Source organism: Hipposideros armiger, unplaced genomic scaffold (genome assembly GCF_001890085.2).
Source record: "Hipposideros armiger isolate ML-2016 unplaced genomic scaffold, ASM189008v1 scaffold_168, whole genome shotgun sequence".
In the NCBI taxonomy this organism is placed as follows: domain Eukaryota; kingdom Metazoa; phylum Chordata; class Mammalia; order Chiroptera; family Hipposideridae; genus Hipposideros; species Hipposideros armiger.
The window spans coordinates 1,712,198-1,739,376 of NW_017731518.1; the positions used below are offsets into that span (position 1 = coordinate 1,712,198).

Consider the following 27,179-nt stretch of genomic DNA (forward strand, 5'->3'; position numbering starts at 1 on the left):
TGGTAAGAACTGTATTCAATGTTTAATGCATTACCTCATCCTTCTCATTCATATTCTTAAAGCACCCTGGCAAGGTGGCTCTGCTATCCATCCTCCTTAGGGTGCCCCCCAGCGGTTAGGTATAAATAGCTCCGGGACACATGGCTGGATTCCAGCCCAGGTTTCTCTCTTTCTTCCCTTTGCCCTTTTGCAGCCGTACTCAGCGTTCACAGCGTCACCTTGTATATAGTCAAAGCCCAGAAAGGTAGTTTGCTTAGTGGTTAATAGAAAGGACCAAAAAAAAAAAATAGGGATCCTGGCTCTGCTTCAATGGGTGGAGGCCGGGGTAGAAAGGATCATTTCTTATCATTGTTATCATCAGGCGGTCGCAGGTTTAGTCCAAAGCAGAAAACACGCTTGTCATGCTTCTGAGCGTCCCGGAAGGGCCAAATCTGTTGAATCGCCTGCTCACAGGTGGCCCTGCACTTGCAAGGCTAATTCCACCATCCTGGGCTGGCAGCCAAAGGTCAGGCCTCGGCCACACCCTCCCGCCCCAGGCGGTGACCTGGAGCTGCCTGCGTCAGGACAACGCCCACTGGGGGAGGCACCTCTGCAGGAGACACCTTTGGAACAGTCCTCTCCCCCTAACGTCAGGTTAAAAACCTCAGCACCACGTGCCTTAGACAAACCTGCCTGCGACTGACTGCCTAGAGCTAGAGATCTCACTCACCCAGAGCCAGCATGTCGGCTGTGGTCCTGGAGAGCCAACGCATGGGCAGGAAACTCTCTGACTTTGGCCTGGTGAGCCAGGGTGGCCCTCAGCTGCGCAGGGAGGGGATTTGGGCCCTGGGGTTAAAAGAGGTCCGCGGAACATGGGTGTTTCCTCCTTCTGTAAGCTCACCACAAAGTCTGACTCCATTTGAAGATGATGAAATGTCCAGGAAATCAACAGAGAGAACAGGCCCTCAGCTGTTTCCCACGGAGGACATCCGTCCCACGTGGCTCTCAGGGGAAAGAGCAACACTCTAGGAGTTGCCCATCTGGCTTCCAGAGCTGCCACCAACTGGCTGTGTGTCTTTGGACAGGACCCCTTTCTTCCCTGTCCCCTGCTTTCTTTTCTGTACATTGAAGGGGCTGGTCCTGAACCATCTGGAATGGGAGGTGGGATCTTTCTGGTCTGCTCTTCCATGATGTTCATATAGTGCTCTCAGCCAGGTAGGAAAATGGCAAAATTGTATCCTTTTTTCACCTTTGGGAGAATATGAGGCATGAAGAAAGTCTCAGATCTACTTAGACCTGGGGAAGGAGAACATGACACAGAGAGGAACATGAGCAAGAGTTAGCCTTGGACTTGGAATGTGAGAGAGCCCTAAATGGGACTTGGGGATAGTGCCCGGGGTGTGTCCCAGTCTCTGGGGTTTGTGCTTTTCTCTGGAGGTGCACAATTGCAGAATACATTCTTTTTTTTTTTCCACACTCCTGGACATTAGGGTTCAGATGTCACGCTCCCCTCTGAGTGATAACGTGACTCTGCAGCCACCTGTTGTCTGGAGGTTCAGTGAAAACCGTCTAGAGAACAGGAAGGTTAGCGAGGAGAGAGTGGTCGATGTTTTAGTATACCAGAGGAACTGCAGAACTTTGGATTGACTTTTTTTTTTTTGAGTCCCTAGAGAGAGAGACTTCCTTTGAAAATGACATGTGGTGCTTGGGAGATGGCATAACTTGGTGTTGAAAGGGGGACAGCATGGGGGTCAGACAGGCCCCAGAATAGATCCTGGCTCTGTCCTCATTTAGTGCCTGTGTTGTTAGCATCAGTGTCCCCACAACCATGTTGAGGAGGTTAGGGGCAGCAATAGGGTCAGGGAGCCACGGGAGCTTAAAGATTTATTTACGAAGCCCTTAGAAGATTGTGAACCCTGAATTGTCACTCTCCATGACTCGGGATAAATAGGAGGGCTTGGAGCACTCCCTGGTACCCCGTCTGCATGCAAAGCAGGGTATTTAACTTTGTAGAGGCTCAGGTTTAGTTATTTATTAATTTATTTTATTTTTTCAGGTTTATTCATTTGAAAAGTTGGGATAAAAATACCCACATCCTAGGATTGGTATGAAGATTAGATGAAATAATGTCTATAAAGCTCTTAGCACAGTTTCTGGGAGCATAGGCAAGTGTCGCTGGTGTCTAGCTAGAGCTGATTTATTTGTTCAACAAAATGTGTCTGGAACACTGGCAGGGGGGACAAGCAGTGGATTGGGCACAGTGGCTGGTCTAGCTTTGTCGTGGGGTGATGAAGTCAGGAGACCTGGGCTCTCGCTTCTGGTTTTCCTCAGCTATGGGTGGGGAAAGCAACCTCACTGGGGCGAGAAAGTTCCATTTGGTATCTGTAAAGTTGGGGGGAGGGTTTGGACTAGCATCGTCTTTAGGATTCCTTTTGGCTCTGACAGTCTGCAAAAAAGAAACAGTTGATGCCTTCGTGAAGCTCCCAACTCAGATGAAGGGCGCACACTGGGTGTAATTCTGGGAGAAGGCTGGAGGGCATATGGTATGTCAAGTACTCTACATATGCGACAAGCACAGGAATCCTGCAAGAGACCTTGGCTCATTCATTCACCCAACGAAGACTTATTGAGCACCTACTATGTGCCAGGCACAGCAGAGTTTCTGCCCTGCTGAGACTTAACAGGCTAGTGGAGAAGACAGACAATAAAAAATTAACCAAATGAACATACAGTTTCATGTAGAGATAGTGCTGTGAAGAAATATAGAGCAGAGCAATGATATAGAAGATAAGGGCACTCAGAAGCCACAGCTATGAATGGCAAAGCCAGTATTCTAACCCAGATAGAACTGACACCCTGTCTGGTCCTCCACCCCACAGTTTCCCTCTGTAGCTAAATGCTGGAATGTAGAGATAGAGTGTGTTCATGGCGAGATGTTTGCATCTTGTTTTCAGTTGTCTTACACTGTAGATAGGTGTGTGCATAATCACACAATCAAATATACACCTCCTATTATGCCCCCCTCAAAAGCACCAAGATTGGTAGGCAGTGCCCCTGGAATATTCTAGCCAAAGAGTATTATCACTTGTAAATTTGAAAAGTGTTCTTTTCCAAAGAAAATAAATGTATTGCTTAGGCACAACCAAAGAGAATATATTTCTATCATTAAATGTATTGCTCAATCATCAAAATTCTTTTCTTCCTGATTCCTAGTAAAGTTCTTTCTCCCTGCTCTCCTTCTTTCTACTTAGTGTCTGAGCAACTCTTCCCTACCTTTACCCATCTTGGATGTACCCGTGTTTCTAGGTCAACTCACATGTCTGTTGGAAACAAATAAGGTAGAGATTATGAGCCAATAGAAACATGTTCTGAAATGGGTTGCCCAAGGTCCCATGCTGGGTCAACATAGCAATGTTGGAATTAGTATCTACCCAAGGCCACACCATTTCACAAACTTCCATGAGCTTCCTTTCACTTAAAGTCCCTCAGCCTTTGAAAAGAGGAACTAGAGTAAGGACTTTAGTTGTTCCAGTCCAGGCTCTGCCACTCATGAGCTAGGTGTCTTTGGGAAAGCCTCTTAAACCTGCTGAGTCTGTTTCCTCATTTGCAAAATCATGGCATCCACTTCATGGGGGCTATTGTGAGGACTAAGTGAGCTATTATTACATGTAAAGTCTTAGAACGGTGCTAGTTGCTGCCAATGATGCTTATTAACTGTGAAAAGTACCAAGTATGGCTCCTGGCACACAGTGGGTACTCATGGCAGGCTCTACTATTAATATTAAGAACACTAAAGAGTAGTGACTTATTGTATGGTATATGTGAATTTGCTGAGCCATTTGAGAAAAGTCATTATTAAAAAAATAGGATGTATATTTGTTAGTGGTGTCAAAATCTGTCATGGTGAAGAATCATCTGGGATGCTTTTGAAAATGCAGCTTCTAAGATCCTACCCCAGATAATTCTGATGTGATAGGCTTGGGAGGAGCCCGGGAATCTGCCTCTGAGCAAGGAATCACCAGGTAAGTTTAGAGTGGAGGTCGAAGGAACACTCGCTGAGAAACCCGGATTAGGAAGTGTGTGGGGAGAATGGGCGGGCATGGATAAGGGGTGGTACTGAGTCACGGGGCTCAGGCCAGAGCAAAGCCCTTGCTTTGGAAGGGTCTACGGCCTTAATATATGGACCTTACATTCATTGAAGAGGGAATTGTATAGAATGACTGATATTTAAGCTACTCGTGTTTGAAAGGAGGAGAGAGAGGGGTGCCGTGCATTCACCCCAATGAAGAGTTGAAAGGGCAAGGGGAAAACCAGTTTGCTGTGGGGTGTGGGGGCGGGGGAGTTTCCTGGGGCTGGGCCTCAGGAGACTCCTGAATATCAGAAAGAAGCATTTGATCCTGCTGGCCATGGGGAACTTGAAGAGCTCTGAGTAGAAGGATGTGAACACAATTCTGTTAGGGCTGAATCAATGTGGCTCACTAAGAGCTGGATTAGTGTGATGGTGGTGGGAACAAAAGCAGGGCCTGACCTCGAAAGTCACGTGTGCAGAAGGTCAGATTGGACTTAGTGATTGGCGGGACAGGCACAGGCGTGGGACGTTGGTGGTGATGGAGTTTTGAGCACGGTGCATTCAAGTCTGAATTGCCCCAGTCATAGGTGACACCTGTGGAGACGTATCAGGAATGTGTTACTTTTCCTGGAGGCCAACAGGAAAAGAGAATGTTGCTAAGGGGACTAGAAACAGGGCCATTCTTTGTCATTTCAAGGAAACGAGGAAGGACTAAGGGCCCAGTGTTCTCTGGTAGGCAGAGGACTGACGTCAGAAACGCATCTGTGTATCTTTGGCAGGGCTTAAAAGAGGGAGAAGGCAGGGTAGAGTCTATAAGAAGTTGTGATTGGTAGACAATATGCTGCAGTCAAATGGCCTGGGTTCCTATCCTAGGTCCACTACTGTGTGACTATGAGTAAGTTACTTGACTTCTCTAAGGCTTCATTTTGTCATCAGTGAAAGGGGACACTTGGAGATTAATAAAATTTACCTTCTAGATTGTTATAAAAACTAAATGAAATCATCCAAATCAAGTGCTTATTATAATGCCTGCAACATTATAGGCCCTGAGTAAATGATGGGTTAACAATTGTTTAGAAAGATGACATCATGGTATATAGGGATATACTAAAGTTCAGTCTCCTGGTTCATTTGAAGCTCTCTCTAATCACACTAACTGATAATTTTGGTTTTCCCCCCACACCTCTGTTTCAGGTTAATGCCTGGGAAAATCTAAATTCTCTGAATTGAAAGAATTTCGTCTTAAAGGGCCATCAGTATTTCTGCAGGGCTTATAATGCCAAGTCACTGATAGAACCCTCCCAGCACAGCCTTCTCGCTGAGATAATGTAACACTCATTTCACTAATTTCTTTAATTTGCTTACAAGAGGGTAATTTTTCAGCACATTTTCTCTTTCCAGTGTTAGGTACATGCTGTTTTGTTGTGGGCACGCATGGAACTTTATATATTATTACAAAACTTAATATAAAAATTTTAAAAGATTTCAGCAAACTTTCTGGAATGCCAACCATAATCCCACCTTAATTTGCTGTTACATGCATGTGGAAAGCGCTAGATCCTTGATATTCTTTGCTATTTTGTTTATCTACCTTCTAATAGGTTATTTGTGTACTTTTATGTATTGTATGACTATTTTTGTACATTGGATATCTAAGATCCTAGTATATAAGAACAAGTTAATACTTCCTTGAGATCTTTGCTGAAGGCTAAGAAGTCATTCCTGCATATATACAACATTTCCATCATTTTAATAGACTTCTCTTAGTATTCTATGTAAACAATTTTATCTTCTTCTTTTTCTCATCTGAATACAATTTAGACAGGGCTTATAATTAGTATGTGAGGACTCTAAGAAGGCTAAATGATTTGCTCAAAGTGGTCCAGCTTTGAAATGAAAGAGAGGATCCCAACTCAGGTCTTTAGACTCAAAAGCCTGCATGGGTTCTCTTTTTATGACTTTCCATCATATATTGTTCAATGTTTTCTTGGGGTGCTTTTTGAACCACTTTTAAGGATTTTTAAATTTATTTTTTAGTTATTTGGTTTACCGTGTGTCTATTAAGCCAAAATTTGAGCTCCTGGAGGATGAGGCATTGTCATATTCATCTTTGTATCTCTCTTAGCCCTATTAACTGGCACTTGGTAGGTGCTCATTAAAAGTATTGACTATAGGGTGACTGGTGACATCAGTGAATAATTGAAGCTTCCTAAAGTTGAAATCCGACCTAAAACCATCATTGAAAATATGGCTGCTCTCGACTTAACTTATTTCTGCCACACTATCTACTTCCGCATAGAATATATGTAGCTCTTTGTATTCCAAGGCTTAACTAGAAGGAAGTTCATGATGGCCTCTGCCTTGCCCATTTCACAGGAATGAACTGCAAACTGTAGAAAACATTTTAACCAAGTGCATTTAATCCTGTAGGAAACAAGCTACATTGAAGACAACTCTGGTAAAAATGGTGCCATCTCACTGATCTTCTCCCTCAAAGAAGAAGTTGGTGCTCTGGCCAAAGTCTTGCGCTTATTTGAGGTAAGAGATTTATTTATTTCCGCCCATGGGTAGTGGCATCGTTGACTTCTGTGTCATTTTCTAGTTGGATGCCGTGAACACAGGATCTGGAATCAGAAGACGTGATTTTCAGCTTAGGCTCTTACATTAACCAACCGCGTGACTTTAATTGTCTTTCATTTTCTCTGAGCTTCAGCTTTATAATCGGAATCATTCAAAATTACTGGTTGCACATCGGGGAAGCCAGCCCAGGCCTCGGAGTTCTTTTCTCAAACTTCCCTTGAATTAATGACTACCTTCTCAGTTTCCCAAAGCACTTGTTACTTTTCTTTTTCTTTTTCTTTTCTTTTTTAGCACTTGTTACTTTTAACGGCAGAACTTTCTTGCTCTAAGTGTATATATATTTCTGTCTGTCCCTGGATAGTTTCCTCAGGCAGGAAACTTTGGCTCAGTCACCTTATATCCTCTATGGACCCACATTTTTATATATTAAAGTGTTCAATTAAGAATGAAATTAAATTTAAATATAAGCAAAAGAAAGACTTTTCTTTTATTCTTTTGCCCTGGATTTTAAGAAGGAATATTTTGGAGCCAATTCATTTTTTTACCTCGAGTTCTTTAATAAAATTCACTCTGATGACTGAATACATAACTAAGTGAAGAAGAGACAAATCTGCCTCGCAGAAGAATTCCACATAATTTAAGTAGATACTCTGGACTCAAAGAAGGAGAGGGAAACTCCCCACTTGAGTGTGGGCAGCACAGAGTGATTTTCTTCCAAAGAAAACAGTATGAAAACAGGAGGAAAGAATAACTTTTCAGTGGAGAACTCAACAAACAGTAGCTCAGCCACATGATCAAGGTCAACATCAGCGGTGATAAGTCATGTCGACAGTATGTACCTTTGAGATGATGTGAGAGGAATGACAATTTACCACTGTGCAATTCCTCTCCAAACTCCGTAACCCCAGTGTAACCATGAGAAAAACATCTGACAAATCTCAATTAAGGGACATGGTACAAAGTAACTGACCTGTACACCTTAAAATGGTCTAGGTCATCAAAAACAAGGAATATCTAAGAAATTGCCATAGCCAAGAGGAGCCCTAAGGGACATGGTGACTAAGTGTAACATGGTATCTTGAATGGGATCCTAGAACAGAAAAAAGACTTTAGAAATAGAAGAAATTCAAATATAGTATAGTCTTTAGTTTATGATATTGCAACTATATTGGTTTATTGATGTTTCACCATCAATAGAAGATGTTAATAATAGGCAAAGCTGGAAGCAGAGTATATGGGAATTCTCTGTACTATACTCTCAATTTTTCTGTAAGTCTAAAATTGATCTAAAAAAATAAAGTCTATTAAGAAAACTTAAACTTGGCTATCCACAAAGGAGCTGGGGGTGGGAAAAGGTCTGCTTGAGTGAGAGCAAGCAGTGCGTGGAGACGAGAAACAGTGCTTTCTGAATGACAAGCTGTTCATGAGAAATAATATTTCTGTAAAATGCTCCTCTGTAACATTTTAGCCTTTGTATTATCCAGTTAATCAGCATTTCCCCCCTGAGAGGTCAGGCCTTACTCAGAGTTAATAAAGTAAATAATATTAATAGTGAATTAATGGAGTGTTTTCAACTTAATAAATAAACCACAAGTAACTAAATTACTCAGACTGGATGAAATGTCTCCTAGGAGTGTGTGTGTGTGTGTGTGTGTGTGTGTGTGTGTGTGTGTGTGTGTGTGAGTATACTCTGGGTGAACTTTTTAAAAGTTAAATTGACTGAGGGGACATTGGTTGGTAACATTATATAAGTTTCAAGTGTAAAATTCTATAATTCATCTTCTGTATATTGCATTGTGTGCTCACCATTTGGGGTAACCTTTTAAAACATTATTCAAAATCTCAATTGCCCTGGTCAATAAGTGGTGTTACTATATGCATTTACAGAGGAGGAAACAGAGGTTACTGTACTGGATGACTGGAGAAAGGGTTGCTGTGAGTGTGTATCGATTTTATTTTTTCCAGACTTATTTCAGAAGTTTTCTTAGACATTGTACAGGCCAGCATACCTTCTATCCTTATGACCAGGCTGGCAAAATGCAGAGTCAAGTTACAATCATTCAAAGTGCCAAGGCAAGGAAAAACATCTCATGCTTCATTTGCTTCTCATTCAACTTGGTGAAGAAGGCATTACTCCATTTTATGAACAAGAGAACTGACCTTCTGAGGGCAAACCACACAGCTAACGCGTGGTGGGTGGAGATGGGGTTGAGTTCTGGATCTCAGATTCCAAAGCCCACGAGCTCCCTCTGACACCCCACGCCTCTGCCACGTATAGCTGTCCGTGCACATCTGAAGCACCTCTGCAGTTTGTAAAAGAATGCAAATATTCTGGCCACATCCTCCCATTCTCCAGGAGGAGGGGAACCTGTAACCAGGTCTTCTTTCTTTTTTTCAAATGGAAAAATGCGTCAAAGTACAAGAAAAATAACTACCCATAATTCCACCATCAGCAATCAACCACTGTCAACATTTTGACATATTCACTTTCATTTTTTTCATGTATGACTATAGTTTCCAACATTACAAATTAGCATATTGTTTCTTTAAAAAAATTGGAACATTAAAGATACAGCTGTAGTCCTTTCTGATCTCCCTTCAACCCTGTCATCCTACAAACTTCCTGGCCAATGCAACATTATTATAAGTCTAATAGATTTCCTTCTAGTCCTTTAAAAAGCTGTATTGATATTGACAGGTACCATGTTATGCACATTGTTTGGAAACCTCTTGGAGTCAGTTCAATAGAGCGGTCAAGGGCACGGACTGTGGCTTTGGGAGGGTTGTTTGATTTCTCTGTGTTTTAGCTTCTTATCTGTAAAATGGGAATAATAATAGTGTCTGCTTCAAAGGGTAGTTCAGAGGATTAAATGACGTAAGAATACATGTGAAACCCTCAGAATAGTTCCATAATAACTGTTCAGTAAGAACTGCTATATATATATATATATTTTGAATGCAATGTTTTGAGACATGTATTTGTTAACACGTACAGATCAAGGTCATAACCTTTCCATTCTGAAGAGTAGTTCTTACAATGTGTACTCCATGTGATGGAAGCTTTCTTAGCCCCCGAGCACCACCAACAAGGCATCCTTGCTCCTCAAGGAAAAAGAGAGGTCTGCAGAGGGAGGGCAGACTTCTCCCGGGATGGCCAGCTTTCATTCCCTGCTTCAGAGTCCACCTTGTTTATCAGATGATTAGCTCCAAGGTCACCATCCCATAAAGAGATAGACGGTGTTGCTTGCCAGTGGCTTGTAGCTTTGTAGGCCTCGGCTACTAACAACATCAGAACACAACACAATGGGGTTGATGTGTATAGTAGAGACACAGAGTGCTATGTTTACATGTGTTGGGTGGGTGGTGGGGGCACAGAAGCAGATGTTTTAGTGAATTGGGGCCAAATTCCAACTATATTAGGAAAATACTGAAACCTTTACCTGCTAACCTGCGAATGTCCCACTGTCCTCCGTACATTGTTCTTACCCTCAATTCTTTATGCATGTATTGAAACATTTTCCATAACTCTCTAGTTTTTAGCCTCTACTACTTCATGTCCCGTGTGTTCTTTTAAAAAAAGTCCCCTGGGTCTTGACTGCAAGTGGCTTAGTAATGGGCCATAAGATTAGAAGCAGGCTTCTTGAGGAAGGAAGTTGCAAAGAAGAGGTATCCTTTCCTCCACCAGCACGCCACTGATCCCCTTTTGTGAATTAACACAAATCAGCGGATATACGGAGTTCTAAAGTGCAGGGGTATGTTCTATTTGCATCATTTAATTATGGAGACATTGAGGTTTAGATGAAGCAAGCTGCCCAAGGCTAGACACTTGGAGTTAAACATTGCTTCAGCATTTCCCCCCTTTTTAACAGTGGCATGGTCTTTTGGAAACAAATGGAAAAGGGACACTCTATGTTTGTCACATTCACTTTCTATACTTTACCTCTCCCTCGATGACCCATGCCTTCCCCTCGCCAGATATTCAGTGAGCTCCTACTCTCTTATGTATGCATTCAGTTAATATTTTTTGAGTAGCTACTGTTGTCAGACCCTATGCAGGTGCTGGGGAGGCCGTGGGGAGCCAGTCATTCGTTCTCCATCCCTACAGACCTTAGAAGAGCTCAGGGCTCCATGAGCATTCTTTTTTTTTTTTTTTTAAATTTATTGGGGAATTGGGGGATGGGAATAGCGCTGGGGAATTGGGGGAAGGAGAACAGACAAGTTGCTGTTGTTTTGTTCTTCAGTCTAGTTGTGGAGGACATTGCTTCACTGGCCCAATCATTGTGCTCTTCCTGGGTGAGGCAGATCAGTCACCGGCTTCTGGACATCCACTCACTGCGGCTGCTGGCCGCTCACACTGGCTGCCGGCTACACACGGTAGCCCATGGCAACCCACTGCCACAGGGGCTGCAGCCTACGCCATCGACGGCAACTCACGGCAGCCCAGCTCCAGGTTGAGCTGTTGGTTCAGCATCTTAGCTGTAGAGGGCAGTGTCACTGACCCTCATATGTGAGATCTGAATCGGGGCCCTCTGGCATCCCAAGCCAGCTCTTAACCAACATGCCACTCGGCCGGTCACCCATGAGCATTTCTTAACCCAGACTTGAGACAAAGTTGGCCAGGGGAGGTTTCCTTCAGACAATGTTTAAGTTGAAACTAAAGGGGTTCTGGCCAGGGGAGAGGCAGGGGGCAGTAAATTCCAGGAAAAATAAACAAATGACTTGAAGTGAGAGAATAAACCAGTGGTCAGTTCACGAAATCCTCACATTCTTTACCACCTGCCAACCTCAGTGCTCCTGGGGACCAAGGCCGGGTGGCAGAGGGGACATACAAGCAGATAAGTGGTTTATTTCTCTACAGTTTGGATTTTAAGGCCTGCCAGTGACCTCTGGGTCTGGCGAGCAGAATTCGATCAAGAGTGAATCACGAGGGTTGCTTTTACCCCTCTGCAGCCTTAGGTCCAGCATTAACATGTTTACAGGGAACATTTCTTCTTTAATCAAAGAGCTTTGCGTCCTACTGGAGCAAAAAAGTTCTTAAAACCCAGATGACTTTTTCATTTTATTTAACCTCCAAAATATAGAGAACACCCAAGTAACTCGCTTCCTGCTTAAGAAATAAAACTTTGTAAAAATAGCTAATGTCCCTGGGGACCCCTCCCCATGTACTCCCTCCTCAGAGGTAGCCATTAATCTGAATTTAATATATGTTATTCCCACGCATCTTTTTGTACTTTGTTGTATCCATTTGCGATACACAGCATACTTTTGCAAGTTTTATTCTTCATAAAAGTGTACTCATATTGTAACTCCCCTTTGGTAGCTTTCTTGAAGAGAGGGTAGTGAACATCGTTTTTGACATTTGTCCCTGCAGTCCTGGCTCAGTCACTTTTCCCTCTCTGTATTCCGTTGTGTGGCTATAACTTACTTCCTGTTGGTGGAAGTGGCTTAGGGATGGGCTGTAAGGTGGATACTTCGGTGGTTCCCAGCGGTACTCCATCCAGATGGTGCTGCACTAAACACTTTGTGCAGGTCTGATGACCTATTTTTTTACTAGAAGAACCTCAAATGGAAAACTGGCACTGTTTCTAGCTGCTGAACAGTTCAGAGCTGGACACACTTGAGAAATAACAACACACAGAGCTTACTTTTCAAACTTTCATTATGAAAGTAGATCTCATGCTGTGACCACTTAGAGTGCTGTGGCCTGTTGACTGCACGTGTGTTGTGGTTGTCCCCCGGTAGCCTGGGCTGGAACAGGCCACACACACACACACACACACACACACACAAATATATATATATATATATATATATATATATATATATATATATATATATATATATATATATATATATATATATATATATATATATATTTATTTATTTAGTTTTTAAATTAGTTTTGGCTGTACAAAGCAATACAATAGGTATATATAGTCACAGGGCCATTTATTTATTTATTATTTATTTATTTATTTACATTTTTTATTAGTTTCGGGTGTACAAAGCAAGGCAATAGGTATATATAGTCACAGGGCCTTTTTGATCTTATCACTCTGGGAGCAAGATAAGGTGTAGAAAGAGGAACAGAAGGAAAAGATAGTCCTTTTTCTTTAAAGCCTTGAAAAGAGCCTGGATTAAGCTGCTCCCCCAGCTCTCCCCAGAAAGGGGTCTCCTCTGACTGAGATGCAACCCCGACTACATGGAGGGGAGGGTGGGGAAGAAATAATCTACCGAAGAGAGAGAAGAAGACTGATGGAGAAAAGGCCAAGAGATTACAACAGAGACACTTCTGGAGGAAGTGACAGGAGGGTCCCGAAAGATGGTCTCCAGGGTGTGACTCCTACTGCGAGTTCTTGAACCGGCTCGAGAACTCTCCTCTGGGGTCAGGGTGGGGAGACTGTTGAGCTCTCTCTAGAACTTAGTCCTACTTTCCTAAATGTTTCTGGTTTCCTGTTAATCCCAGTAGATTTAATTTCCAGGCTCTTGATCACTCAGGGCTGTTGCTGGCCCTGTCACAACAGGAGATCAGTAAAATTTACAAGATGCCCGGCCTGCACCTCCATGAGACTTCTTCTCTAATATTTCTAACTGTCATTTCTCACCCCCAATACCGTAGTAGCCTCCAGACTATTTCTGCCCTTGCCCCACTACCGTCTATTCATAAAACAGCTGCCAGGAGGCTTCTTTTAAAACATGAGTCAAGGGATGTCTCTCTGTTGCCTGATTACCCCCCGTAGCTTCTTACATCACTTGGAGTATAAACCAGAGTCAAGGCCATGGCCAACAATACCTTACACGGTCCTTTGCCAGTTCCTTCTCTGCCTCATGTCCTATCGCCCTCCCTCTGGCTCACTCTGCTCCAGTCACCCTGGACTCCTTGATGGTCCTCAGTCATACGGTACACTATCGTACCCCAGGACCCTTGCACTTGCTGTTCCTGCCTGGCTTGCTCCCTCCCTAACTTCAGGTCTATGCTTAAATGTCGCCTGTTTATTTGTTGAGTCCTTCCCATATTGTTTAAAATAGCACCTCCATTCCATTGCACCCCTGGAATAACTGATCCCTCTTTCCTGCCTTGGCTTTCGCCATTCCATCTGAAGATTATATTTTACTTACTTATCACAGTTACCGTGTATTTTCTTCCTTGAGAATGTAAGCTCCAGGAGGGCAGGCATATTTTCTTACTTTGTTCACTGTTGTACCCTAGGACCTAAAAAAATGTTTGGCACATGGAAGGTGCTTGATTTGGTGCATTACAGGAAGCCCCGGTGTGTTGACTTGAGACCAGTGATTTGGGACATTCTCAGTGAATGTTTTTGATGTTACCTCTGAAATGGGCCACCGCATAACTTCTTTTATGCTTCCTCTTAGGCCACAGCATGCCATGGTCCAAGAAGCCCTCCCATTCCAGTCTAGTCTCATCTGAAAATATGCTCAACTTTTCCTCCCCCATTTTGAAATATGCTCTTAGGAAAGGAGCTGAGAAAAGTTTAGGGCACAGCAAATATTGAAGGGTAAAATGACAAATAAAACTTAATGTATTTCGATTCCCAGGGAAATGTGTATATATCCCAAGTTGGGAGAGGCAGAGTATAATGAGTTCTTACTGAATACCTCTGAATGAAGCCAAAATTGTGCTTTTTCTCTTTTTTAATTCTCATCAAGCTGCCAGGTAATATTACAATATTACCTTCATTTTGAACACGAACAAACAAAAGTTCAGAATGGCCAGCTAACGTATCCAAAGGTACTGAGTGGCAGAACCAGAATTTGAACTCATATTAGTTCACTATACCATTGTCCTTTCCTCAAGCAATGAAACGGAGGAGGAGGGGAAGGGGGCTAGGCTGGAGGTCAAGAAAAGATCCAGAAGAGCAAATCCAATTTTCACCACTGTGAACTCTGTGTATTTATAGCTTTATCCCCTTTAGAAAGATTTTCCTCAAGGGTGAGAGCAGAAAGGGGTTTCTGATCAATCCTTGTTAAAATAGACTGTTCACTTCACTTTTCTTTTCTTTGGTCCCCACACTTTCTGCTCAAGAGTCCTGATTATCAAAGTGTTACACAGCTATTTTATGCATAAATTAACCTTTAGATCAGGAAATTGTCTTTGAAATGTTTAGCTGTAAACCTTCCTTGCCTCCTCCCAGAGATCCCCATGGGGTAAGATGAAGAGTCCTTTCTTTATCCCTCACCCAAAGGTGCGGTGAGTGTGTATGGGTCAGTTTGTAAACCTGCACAGAGCTCATGCTTAAAAAAAATTCATTTACTAAAGCTTTGTTTAGCAACCAGAATTATTGGTATCTAAGTATCTATACTGATAAGCTGGAAAAAACTTCAGTACAGAAATTGCATGACAAACTAGAGAGCTAATTATTAACAAATTGATTAAAATGGGAAAGAAACAGTGTAGGGAATTTGGCTGGGTGTTCTTAGCCAGACACTTCACTCACATTTAAAAGCGATATTTTTCTTTTCATTGTATGGGCAATATTATCAAGACTTTTGGCAAATAAATGGAAGTTACATATAATCTTGTCATAACTCATTTTGATGCATTTCATTCTAGTCTTTTGGGGGGGACTGGGCATAGTTTTTTAAAACATGTTTTAATGATCACATACCTATATCTATCGTAAGTATTTTCCTGAGTGGTTATCATTATAACCCATGGAAGTGATAAAGTGATTTTTTTCATTATAAAAGTAATACATATTGTTTTTAGAGAAACTGAAGTTGGATAAAAAAAAGAAACTAGAAACAGGAAAACAAGACCCCCTCTAGGCCCATTATTTAGAGACCACCACTGTCAACAAATCTTGGCGCGATGACTGACACTTTATTTCATGCAGGGAGCTATTGCTTGCTTTTTAATAACCTCCACTAAGTGATTATACTATTGTCCACCTCACCATTCCTCTATTACGGGAATTTCATTCGTTTACAAAATTTGGTAAAAAATTTCCCCATAAGTTAGACCTCCAGAATTGTAAAAACTGAGGCTTTGGGCACAAATTGTTTTATGGCTAATCCCAAAGTAAAAAGCTTCCCCCTGGAAGTGCTGTTGCCAGGGGTGGGGTGTGGGCGGGGAACATTAACAGCCTATCGTCAGCCTCCCAGCCCTTCTTCGACCCTACACCCCCTCACACACACACCGCCTTTCCTTAGTCAGCAAGCAAGCGCGCCAGGGCTATGGCCATTCTGGCTATTGGTTTTGCTCTAGTCTCTGCAGGGATTAGCTATTTCTTCTTTTGAAGTTTCGACTTAGGTAAATAGCAGGTGGGGCTTACCCACTCTGTTTTTTCCTGAGCCAAAAATGATGACATTATTCTTTGCTTTGTGTAGAAAGCTACCTCTGTTTGCCTGGAAAGCTTCAGAGAAGGAACGCTATCTCTCTGCTCTGGCCTTCCCTCCTCCACGTTCTCTCTCTCTAGTCGCATTGTCCTCTTGTTGGGTAACCTGGCATTGCTGTCAGGGGCCTGTGCTGTGCATCTGGCATTCACAGATAATGACTCCATCATGCGCCCTTGGGGAGTGTGCGAAGAAAGAGCAGGAAGGGTCCCTGTGGGGGGCTACTATACCCAGAGGTTTGCATGTGTTGTGTGCTTGGCATCATAGTCATCACAATGACGAAAGGTGATGTTTGGGGAATGCTCACTGTTCCCCTGGCAGGAGAGGCAGTGTGGCTAGAAGATGGATGACTCTGAGGTTAGAAAAAAATGGGCCTCTCTCTCCCGCCACTTTTGGCAAAACATCTGCATCTCTGATCATTTTTTTTTTTAAAGATTTTTGTTGGGGAATTGGGGGAAGGGGAACAGACAAGTTGCTGTCCTTTTGTTCTTCAGTCTAGTTGTGGAGGACGTTGCTTCACTGGCCCAAGTTTGCACCATCATTGTGCTCTTCCCGGGCGAGGCAGATCAGTCGCCGGCTTCTGGACGGCCGCTCACTGTGGCTGCTGGCCGCTCATGCTGGCTGCTGGCTACACACGGTAGCCCATGGCAACCCACTGCCACAGGGGCTGCAGCCCACGCTGTCACCGGCGACTCACGGCAGCCCAGCTCCAGGTTGAGCTGTTGTTCAGCATCTTAGCCGTGGAGGGCAGTGTCACTGGCCCTCATATGTGGGATCCGAACCGGGGTCCTCTGGTGTCCCAAGCCAGCTCATAACCAACGCGCCACTCGGCCGGCTCTGATTTCATTTTTTACATCTGCTTTAACCTTCTCAAAGGATTGTTGGGAAGGTCACAGAAAACAATTCTAAGCTGTACAGTGACATTCAAAGTGAAAAGGTATCATTGTCGTAATTATCCATGTTGTTTGTCTTCAACCACATGCCATTAACCATCAGGGGAAAAACATATGTGTACTTCTTGAACTACAAGTTTCATGAATTTCGTTTCTTGAAATGGTGGAGTTATTCAAGTTCAACGTTTTTCAGGTTTACATTTTGTTCATTTCAATCTTTGGGGAAACCCATGTTGTTTATTTTAATAAACTATAGAGGGTACTCCTTAGTTTTCTTCACAATGAACATTCCTATCAATGAAATCACAGACTTTCTGAATAAGTAGCAGATAACTTGCCACACGTTTAAATTTGAAGACCAATTTAAGAAAATGACTCTTTTTTTAAATGACAAAACCCATAGTAGCTAAACTATCACCAGCCAAAGACATTGAAGTTGAGTAGCTATAAGTAATTATCATTTTTTACGGCATTTAATAAAAGCAGCCCATATGCTAATCTCCCCTTCTCCATGAGGCCTCATGTGTCCCCCCTATTAAATGCTGCAGTCTGCCCTACTCCCCTAGCACTGCCTGTCTGTCTCCTGTGCTCTGCTCTGCCTTGTATTCTTTCCTTAGCCCTTATCATTAGAAAATAATAAATCAGTTATCTTTTATGTTTGTTGTCTCCCCACAACTTGAATGTCTGCTTTATAAAAGGAAGCATCTTTGTTTTGTTCACTGATGTATCCCAACCACCTAGAAGTGTCATCGGTACCTGGTAGGTGCTACAGATGCATTTGTTGCATATTTGAATGAAAAGCACTTATATACAAACAAGAGTGGTAATTACATTAGATTATTTTTTACTGAGCCTTTACCATGTCCCTGGCGGTGTGCACATCTTATCCAATGTTCCCAGCCAATTAATGAAGCAGGTACCATTAATACCACCAAATGACAGATGGGGACACTGAGGGTTAGAAACATGAAAGCAAATTGTTTAAGGTTTCATAGCCGATATAATTAAGAGCTTGGATTTAAACCTAATAAGCCTGACTCTGGTGGAGCCTCTTCAAGCAGAATGATGTTGCATTTACATTGTTGATTTATTGAGATATTATTATCGAGATTCCATGGGATTTAATTTGGGATATGTACAAAAATATGTACATATTTTTGGCAACCACTGTCCTAGACATTAGAACCAAATCAATATCCCATTATTGCAACTCTAGGCCTTCAGCAGATTTCCATGTGATAAAATTCTGCAGCATTGGATCTCTTCCCCCCACCTTATGCCATTTGTTAAAAAAAAAAAAGTAAACAGTTTGTGTAACTTTCAGGACTTCCTTCTACTCGAATCATAAAAACAATCTTGTTCCTCCCCTGCCTGCATTTCACTGTGTTGTGTGTTTGGTCTGTGTTACTCCCGGTGTCTGTCCCCTTCACACTCCCAATTCTCTTTTCTAGGAAAATGATATAAACCTGACCCACATCGAATCCAGACCTTCGCGTTTAAAGAAAGATGAGTATGAATTTTTTACTCACCTGGATAAACGCAGCATGCCTGCTCTGGCCAACATCATCAAGATCTTGAGACACGACATCGGTGCCACCGTGCATGAGCTCTCCAGAGACAAGGAGAAAGACACAGGTGAGAAACAGTGGTATTTTGCAACACCAGCGACTTAACCATCTGGTCATAAAATAATGGCAAAATAAATACGTACCCTAGGAGACACCCTGGGAAATCAGGGGAGAGGATGTAGCTTAGGGACCTGGACAAGTGCCTAACATATTTTAGACGTTCAGTAAATGTTAGTTCTTTCCCCTTCCTCAGGATAGCTGTTTCTTTTATTAGTCGTTTTTGTTCTGTGGCTGCAATTTTTATACATCTTCTATTTCTGGATTATCTTGCTTTCAATCTCCTATCTGCAGAGGTGGGATGGTGAGGGGGTCCAGGGTGCTTTCTATGTAAATACAACTTCAAGACAAATTCCGTAGTTATCTCCATTCCAACCAGACGGCTGTCCCCATGTCCTTCTCATAATATGCCAGTTCTGGGGCTGGGGACTGCCTGGCTCCATGTTCCTAAGGCTCTCACTGTCATTGTCCATCTCTTTATCTTCTCTTCCACTAGCTTAGGAGCTTCTTACAGGCAAGGGAGTCTCTTACTTATATTTATATCCTTGGAGGTTAGCCCAGTGAACACAGAACACAGGTGCCGAGCAAACCTTTGGGAGTAAATGGTTAAATTGGGGAGTTGTCCAGACTGGATCTGCCTTCTTATCAACTTGCTGAAATGCTGTCCTGAGCAATAAGGCAGTAAAGCAGAGCAATGAAGTGTAGGCATTACAAGTATGGACTTGGGGTTGGGCAGACTTCAGGTCAAGTCCTGCCTCTTCCACTTCTTGACTTTGAGACCCCTGATACGTCCCTTTAACTGCTCTAAGGGCTTCTGTGAGGGTTAAATGAGATCATACATAAACAGTGCTAAGAACATGCCTGTCTGGATAAATCATCGAATGCGGTTGTCGTTACGATTATGATTATCCTAAAAAAAATAGAGAGCGGAACAAGGTGACTGCTTTTTAGGATACAAATCCTATTCAGATGAGCTAGTTTTAATAGACTTTTAATTTTTTTAAAGCAGTTTTAAGTTTCCAGAAAACTTGCGCAGGAAGTACAGCGTTCCCATATGCCCTCTTTCTCCTCCCCCCACCGTACCCCTTGTTATTCACATCTTGCATTCGTGTGGTCCATGTTTATAACTGATGAGCCATAGTTATATATTATTATTAACTGAAATCCATAGTTGACATTAGAGGTCATGCTTTGTATTGTTTGGTTCTATTGGTTTTGACAAATGCAGATACTGACGTGGTGATTGATGATAGTGGGTGATGTCATGTCTCCACCATAACTGTCTCATGCAGAATGGTTTCACTACCCCTAAAATGCCCCATGCTCCACTTGTTCACCCCTGTTCCCTTATTCAGGCCCTCTGGCAACCACTGATTTTTTTTTTTACTGTCTTCACTTGTCTTTTCCAGAATGTCATGCAGTTGGAATTATAGAGTATGTAGCCTTTGAAGACTGGTGTCTTCCACTTAGAACCCGCATTTAAGGCTTTTCCATGTCTTTGTGTGACTGAATGATATCCCATTGTATGGATGTGTCCCATCTCCTTTACCGGTTCATCTACCAAGGGACATTTTGGTTGCTTCCAAATTTTGGCCATTACAAATCAAGCTATTATAAACATTCATGTGCAGGATTTTATGTGGGCCGAGTTTCTAGCTCATTTGGATCAGTACTTAGGAGTGCAATTGCTGACTGAGGTGAGCTATTGTTTTTTCCTAAATAAACCATTTTTTTCTATTGTAAAATCAAAAGGTTTTTATTTTTATTTTTTTTTGGTAAAAACACTGAAGACTTTACGTCAAGAGGATTTCAGGCTCTGTTGCTGAAACTAGCATTTTAATAGGCCAAGACGCTTTAAAATGAGACAAGACTCACCTCTTAGCACAGGCCATTGAAACAGTTTCTAAAAGCTAGCCCCAGGCTTTCCTAGGAGATCTCTCTTCTTCCCCTGCCCTCGTCCTCCTGTGGCTGTCACCCAGACAAGGAAGTCCCAGGGTCCTGCCCTAGCCGAGGGTTGACAGCCATGCCCATGGGCTCAGGTCGCTGGGGGTGGGAACTTGGAATTCCTCCTGAGAGCAACCCTATCAGCCTTCCTCCCCCTTCCACCTTCCAAGCTGCTTCCCTGATGATCGTCGTCTTTGGCTTTTCCGGCCACCTGCTCCCAACAGGAGCTGCAGGCTCTCAGGACAAAGGGCCTGCTGGACCCCGGGCCAAGCTCTGCCTCTGCGTGGAGCAGGTGGAGGCCTGGCCAGCTGGGGCCCTGGGGTAAGAAATCAAAGCAATTGACAGGCAGGCATGCGGCCCCTTGGGGGCAAGGGAGGATGTATGTAGATCAGCTGAAGGGCTGGCGGCCTGAACTGGAGACTCAGAAAGGAGGTTCTTAATGGGCCGTGGAAGAATAGTTAGGAGCCCAGGCTCTGAGACCAGGGCACACCACACTTGGTGTAACGGCAAATTGCTGACTTTCCCGATCTCCCGCTGTATCAGATGGGAGTCACAGGAGTCTCTATCTCATAGGGTTCATGAAATAACACCAGTGGCGCATTGGGAGCAGGAGTCACGAAAAGCCAGCCTGTACACAACTACTTTTGCAGAGATTCTGAGATCTGGAAAATGGCCTCAGAGGTCATGCAGCCCAACAGACTCCTGAATCTTTCATTGGAAAGAACAAAGGCCGTGACTTGCCTTGAGGCACAGAGTGAATTCTGTGCAGTTGTGGGGAAGTGTGTGTCCAGCGATGCTTTGTGTCAGGCTCTGTGCTGGGAGCGGGAGAGAGAAGGGGTCAGCACTGCCTTTTCTTAAGGAGCTCACAGGCTGATGAGGGCGACAGGGCGACGGGACACCGAGGTGAATACAGTAGAGGGACAGGTGCTGTAATGGGACAAGGCTGATGGAATTTGGCCTCTTTCCCACTGTTTGTCTCCAAGGACCCAGCAAGTGTGAAAGTGAAAAAGCCCACGTTTCCACACAGAGGTATCTTGTCATCAGTTTTGGGCTTATGAGAGGCTAGATGGATCACAGGTTCAAGTCCCTGGCAGGGCTCAAAAGAGCAGGACATTGATATTTGAAGTCGGGTTGACAGTCTACCTAGTGAAGAAAAAACTGCTGAAACTACCACTTTAAAACAACACAGGTTTTGTGACCCGGAATTCTTAGGAGGGTTGGTTACTCCGTCCCACCCAGGCTGCCCCTACCTGACACGGTGTCCTGACTTTCATTGCCACGTAATAGAACAGCTGCTATGGGGGCAAGCGAGGCTGAAACGGCACGGCCTCGCACCTGCAGGGGGAGACGGGCCCTGTGGGTTTGGGGGTAGTTTTTGTGAACTGGAATCTGGGCCCAGACAGAGATCTTTTTGGGGGAAACATCCATCCATCCCTCTGCAGAGTTATTCTTTTCGTAGCACTCAGTGGGAGAATGATTAGAGGAAGAAAAGCATCATTGGAGATCTGAACCTTTGATTCTTTTCACTCAACAAAATGCCCTTTCTAGTGAAGGGCTCAGATCTCAGGGGCGAGTCTGACAGCAGGTTGAAGTGGGAGATCTGAACCCCTCAAATCAATTAGGCTAAACCACTTTCCACTCTAGTTTTTAAACCATTCAAAGGGCCGTGTGGGTGATAGAAAATGAAACTTTTCAGTTTCTTAATTGCTAAAGTTCCCCACCCAAAACAGCTTAAGGGAAGGTTAATTATGGTGACATGTTAAAGAAACCCCAACCTTCCAAAATGCCTCCTGGAGAAGCTGATGTGAGTTTAATAGGATTTTAATCCAGAAAGTCTTTTGAATACTTGAGGTCTATTCTCCCGCTACCCTCTCTCCTGATGACCTCAAATCCTTCTTCAACCCAACATGAAAGAGCATTAATATCTTCCATCGATCCATCTCCTAATCCTCTTACCTTTTCCTTTGAGTCTTCTGCATGGCATTGCATTTAGAGGGGGATGGAAAATTCCTACATGGAGACAGATTGCAGCCAGGAGAGGCAGACGGACAACATATCTTGGCTAGACAGAGGTATAGAGGATCATCACCTTTTGAGAAAATTAACTGTTGGGAGTGATTTTCTAAGAGCAAATGGACATTAAGTGGATTTTGTTCAAGTTGTGGTGATTATAAGCACCCTGGTGTGGAAGCAAAGATAGTCCACATTGCTCTGTGGGGAGCAGAAGGGCCATTTATTATCTATCTATCTATCTATCTATCTATCTATCTATCTATCTATCTATCTATCTATCTATCTATCATCTATCTATCTATTTATCTATCTATCTATCTCATCTATCTACCTTTCTATCTAGCCTGGAAGCAACTAGGATTTTATCTTTTTTATTTGGATAAAGTCCTAAAGCAATGCTTTAAGGGAAAAATTATTGTGAGAAGACAAAATAACATTGTTCTATTTATTCCTCCCCTCTTATACACCCCGCCGCCCTCCCAGCCCTCTTGAGTTTTCTCTTTTTTGCTTCATTATTGCCGCCCTGAGTAGTGCCTTGATAGGGCTGGAGTTTCAGATCAATCGCTGGGGGAGGAGGGATATCATTCCTTGGAGGAGTCTAAAAAGCTCCTAGGATTGTGGGCAAGATGATACACATGTGTATATGTGAATATTTTTTAAGAAAGAAGACTTTTTAAAGATATCTTGATTCCCAGAGAGATGGGAACCTTTACAGAGAAGCTGCTTAAGGCTAGATGGTAGGTTCAGGTGGTCGGGGGGTTTCCCATTTCCCACTACCTGTACCCGCCTTTCTTCTCTCCCTTTCTCTGCTCCTCTGTTCTGTGTTTCCTTCTTCTCTTTGTCCTCCTCCCAGTTCCAAACCTTCTCCCAATGCATTGCACTTGGCCCCACGTGTGCCTCTCAGGGCTGGAGGTGCTGGTGGCGCTGTGTCTGCAGAAGACCAAGTATCTGTTTGTAAAAACACATGGGATCGATGGCCTTTTGCAGTCTACCTGGATGCTGGCTGGATGTGTTGATGTTGCCGTAAGTCCTGGCAGCTGGGGATAGGGCTTTTGCTTCAGCAGATCCCCTATATCCCCCAACACCCAGAACTTAACCTCTCCTGGGTCGCATTGCCTTAAGCCTTGTCCCTGCTCTCCAAGATGACAGCTGGTGAAGTCCTTCTCTTAATCCTCAGGCCTGGCCCCCGCCCTCTGAAGCCAGCAGGGCCAAGGAAGGGATCCTGGAGGGAGACGGACATTCTATGGAAGAGGCTTTAGAGGTCTTCTTTTGATCCAGTGTGGGTTGACCGTAACTCCAGCTGTAAGATCTCAGTATGATGTGAGCGCTCAGAAAATAGAATTCGGCATTTGGGGACATAGTGGGCAATCTGCCAAAAGATATGTTGATGAGATATGTGACATCTTAAAAAGGATATTAGGGAGACAGTTCCAGTTTAGACTGGTGATTAGAATAAATGACCTTACAAGTCATTTTTTAATTTATTCATGATTTCGCTCATATCCAGTTACTTATTCCATCCATTTATTCATTTTAACACATTTTCACTCTTTACTTCATGGCTAGATCCCTTATATTCATCTGGTCCTCATTCTCATTTTAACCTGTCGACCGAGAGATCAAATGCTTTGCCCATCATGCCAATGATAGCAGTATGTCCTGAAGCCACCAGGCCTGGCCTCTGCCCGTTTCGGGAGGAGGAGAGAGAGCTTGGCAGCATTAGCCAGCGTTTGGCTCACTTGTTCTTGCCAAGACTTTCCTGAAGGAAGGGCGTTCCTTCTCTAGAAAGAAAGTAGAAGCCCCTTAAAAGAGGAAACTATAACCATCAAAATTCTTCATCCTGCAGGATGTTGACAAGCCATTGCTTCTGTCTTAGGGGGAGCTGTTGTGATTAGCACAGTGACTGCTTCTCTTGGGGGCTGGGGCCATTGCCTGGGAGGAGAGACATCCAGGAGCCAGGGAAGAGGGGGTGAAAACATCTTTCTATTTTGGGCCTGAGAAATGGAGGATTTATTGCTCTCCCTGAGACAGGCTGGAAGCAGAAGTCTGGGGCAAGCCTGGGTGCCTTGTCAGCTAAACCCTGGGGCTGGTGGACGTCTGGTGGATGGAGGGGGTTAGATGGGACTCAGTCTGCACCTTGAGCTGCTATAAATTTAAGAGCCCTGCTCTGACTCGCTGGCCAGGAAGCAGGCTCCAGCCAGGCCTGTGAGGCCTTTGGCTCAGGAGCCCTCCAGAGCCAGCCGCCCCTTGGCGCCCGGGCTGAGCAGTTGACCCCGACTTAATGAGACCACGACGTGGGTGTCCAGGGCCAGTTCTCCCGCGGGCTGCTTCCCTTAGAGCCAAATCAATATTTATTAATGATCTGCCCCCCGCCCCGGGTGCCTCTGGCTTCACAGACGGCCTCTGTTGCACCAGCCTGCCCAAGTCATTCATTAAACCACCAAGCCCAGCAGCCCGTGAGGCCATGGCCGGGCTCACAGAGGCCAGCCCACCACTGAGGTATTTGCAAAGGTCATTAATGAACTAATCTGATTTAACTTTTCAAAACAGAGGCCTGGGTCACGGGGGTCAGTCTCTCTTCCCAGCGTTGTGAATGAGGCCGGGTCGGGGAGAAGCATGCGACCTTCACTGAAGAAGAGAAAGGAACCGTGAAGGTGTCTTTGAGGAGCCAAGAACTTAGGTGTTAAAAAGATATGCCCCCAAATCTAGGGAGGTTTGGGATGAAAGGTGGGAGGACCCAGGGCTGTCCTAGGGGTTATCTTCACATCCCTTTAGATTCCTGTTTTAGTTCATCACCTCCTTTCCTTCTCCAGGTGGGAGCACAGGAACCTAAAATCAAGGACCCCTACACCCCCCCTACCTATTCTAAGCCAGCCCAGCATAGTGGTTAAGTACATGAGCTGCAAAGCTCTAATTCCGACTCAGTGATCTTGAGCAAGTCCCTCCATCTTTTTGAGCCTCAGTTTGCTCCTCAGGAAAGCAGAAGTAATAGTGGTATTGCCCAGGACTGCTTTGAGAATTAAAACAGGCAATGGAGGGGCATCCCAATTTCGGGTACGCCCTCTTATAAGAGAGCTATACTTTTGCTTCAATAAAATCTTTGCTCTTTAAAGAAAAAAAAAAGAAAGAAAGAAAAAAGATAAAAAAACAAAACAAAACAAAAAATCTTTGCTCTTCTAAAATAAAAATAAAATAAAACAAGCAATGGAGTAAAGTGCTTAGCACAGTATTTGGTGCATTGTAAGCTTCTAAGCTCTCAAATATGTAACTTTAAAGGACAAAAAGATAGGTAGCTATAATTTTATGGCTGAGAAAATTGGACGAGCCCAGTTGTAGAGGACAGGGACACAGCGTTGCCACCAGTGGCCTGTGGGACCTTACTTACCTAACTAGACAAGTATTTCTCTCTCTCTGGTTCAAGTGTAATGACCACAGATTGACCTGTGGGTCAGTTGCTTCTCAGCCCTACCCAGGAGATTAGTGAGGGATTGGCTGCCTCACCCATTTCACAGATGAGAAGCCAGAGGCTCAGGCATCAAGTGACTTGCTTGAAGTCACAGTTTGTGGGTGGGAGAGAGAAAACTTGAACGTAGACCTGCTGGCTTCCAATCCAGGATGTGCACACTCTCTGTGCAGTATAAAGCACAGGCACACATGTAAAGGGCTGGTCCTGATTTCGTCTGGGGTCCTCGGCAGCCTCTCTGCCTTGAGCCCTGGTGTCCCCACACTGCTTGCTTCACAGTCCTGCTCAGGTCGCCTGTTCCCCAGGAAGTGAGGCACGTCAGGACCTTGATCCCCAACAACCAGAACGTGCCTTTCCTGGTCTCATTTCCTCAGGCCTCTTCCCTGCTCTCCAAGGTGACAGCTGGTGAACTCTTAATCATCAGTCCTGGCTCCGCTCCTCCTTCTACCCAGGTGACACATGGGCTGCACCCAGGGAGACAATGCCTTCACGTCAGCTTGGGCCTGAGGAAGGAATGAGGCATAAATTCAAAGGGCTGGGCTGCTGCCTGGAGAAAGTGTGTACTAGACCTGTCACGCCTTATTGCTTGATAATAATGATAATAATACCACCAAATACTTATAATGCACTCGCTATGTGCCAAGCATTGTTCTATGCACTATTCATGCGTCAATTGATTGAATCCTCACATGCTATTATTACAGCCATTTTATGGATGGGACTGAGGAACAAAGAGGTTAAGTCATTTGCCCAAAGTCCCAAAGTTATGAAGCAGCAGAGGCAAGACGTGGACCCAGGCAGCCTGACTCCAGAGCCTCTGTGATTAGCTACCAACTTCGCCACTTCTCCAGCCTGCTGTGATAATGGGGGTCCAGAAGCCACTGGGGGCCCCTCAACTTGGGTGAGCTCCCCTCCCAGCACAGCCTGGGGGTCCCTCACAGCCTCTGTGACAACAGCCTGCTGCTTTGTCAGCTGCTTCGACCTTTGTCTCCTCTTTGCCAAGACTTGAATCCTTTGAGTCTTTGCACACGTCTCAAGTTCTCCAATTTTTGTCCCCCGCCCCCTCCCGCACCAAGAGGTCTGAATGAAGCCATGTGGCCCAACTAGGGTTTTTCCCTTTGGAGGAGGGGTGGAGAAAAATAAAAAAAGTCACCCAGAGCTGAAAAATATTCTGATTCTGCTGCCCTCTGGCGTTCAACTGGGGAACAGCCAGCACACAGAGCTCTGAACCAAGGGGGGGCCCCAAAGGCTTCTATCTG

The 27,179-nt window shown here is 44.1% G+C and overlaps 1 protein-coding gene across 1 annotated transcript in view; it reads left to right on the top strand.

The window, feature by feature from the left end:
• Window positions 1–636: 636 nt before the first annotated feature.
• PAH (phenylalanine hydroxylase) overlaps window positions 637–27,179 on the top strand; it is a gene marked incomplete at its 3' end in the record, with an annotated part of 53,954 nt that continues 27,411 nt past the window's right edge. Inside the window, 3 exon segments of the mRNA XM_019651903.1 lie at window positions 637–780; window positions 6,479–6,586; window positions 18,327–18,510. Of these exon segments, the coding sequence (XP_019507448.1) occupies window positions 721–780; window positions 6,479–6,586; window positions 18,327–18,510 (352 nt within the window).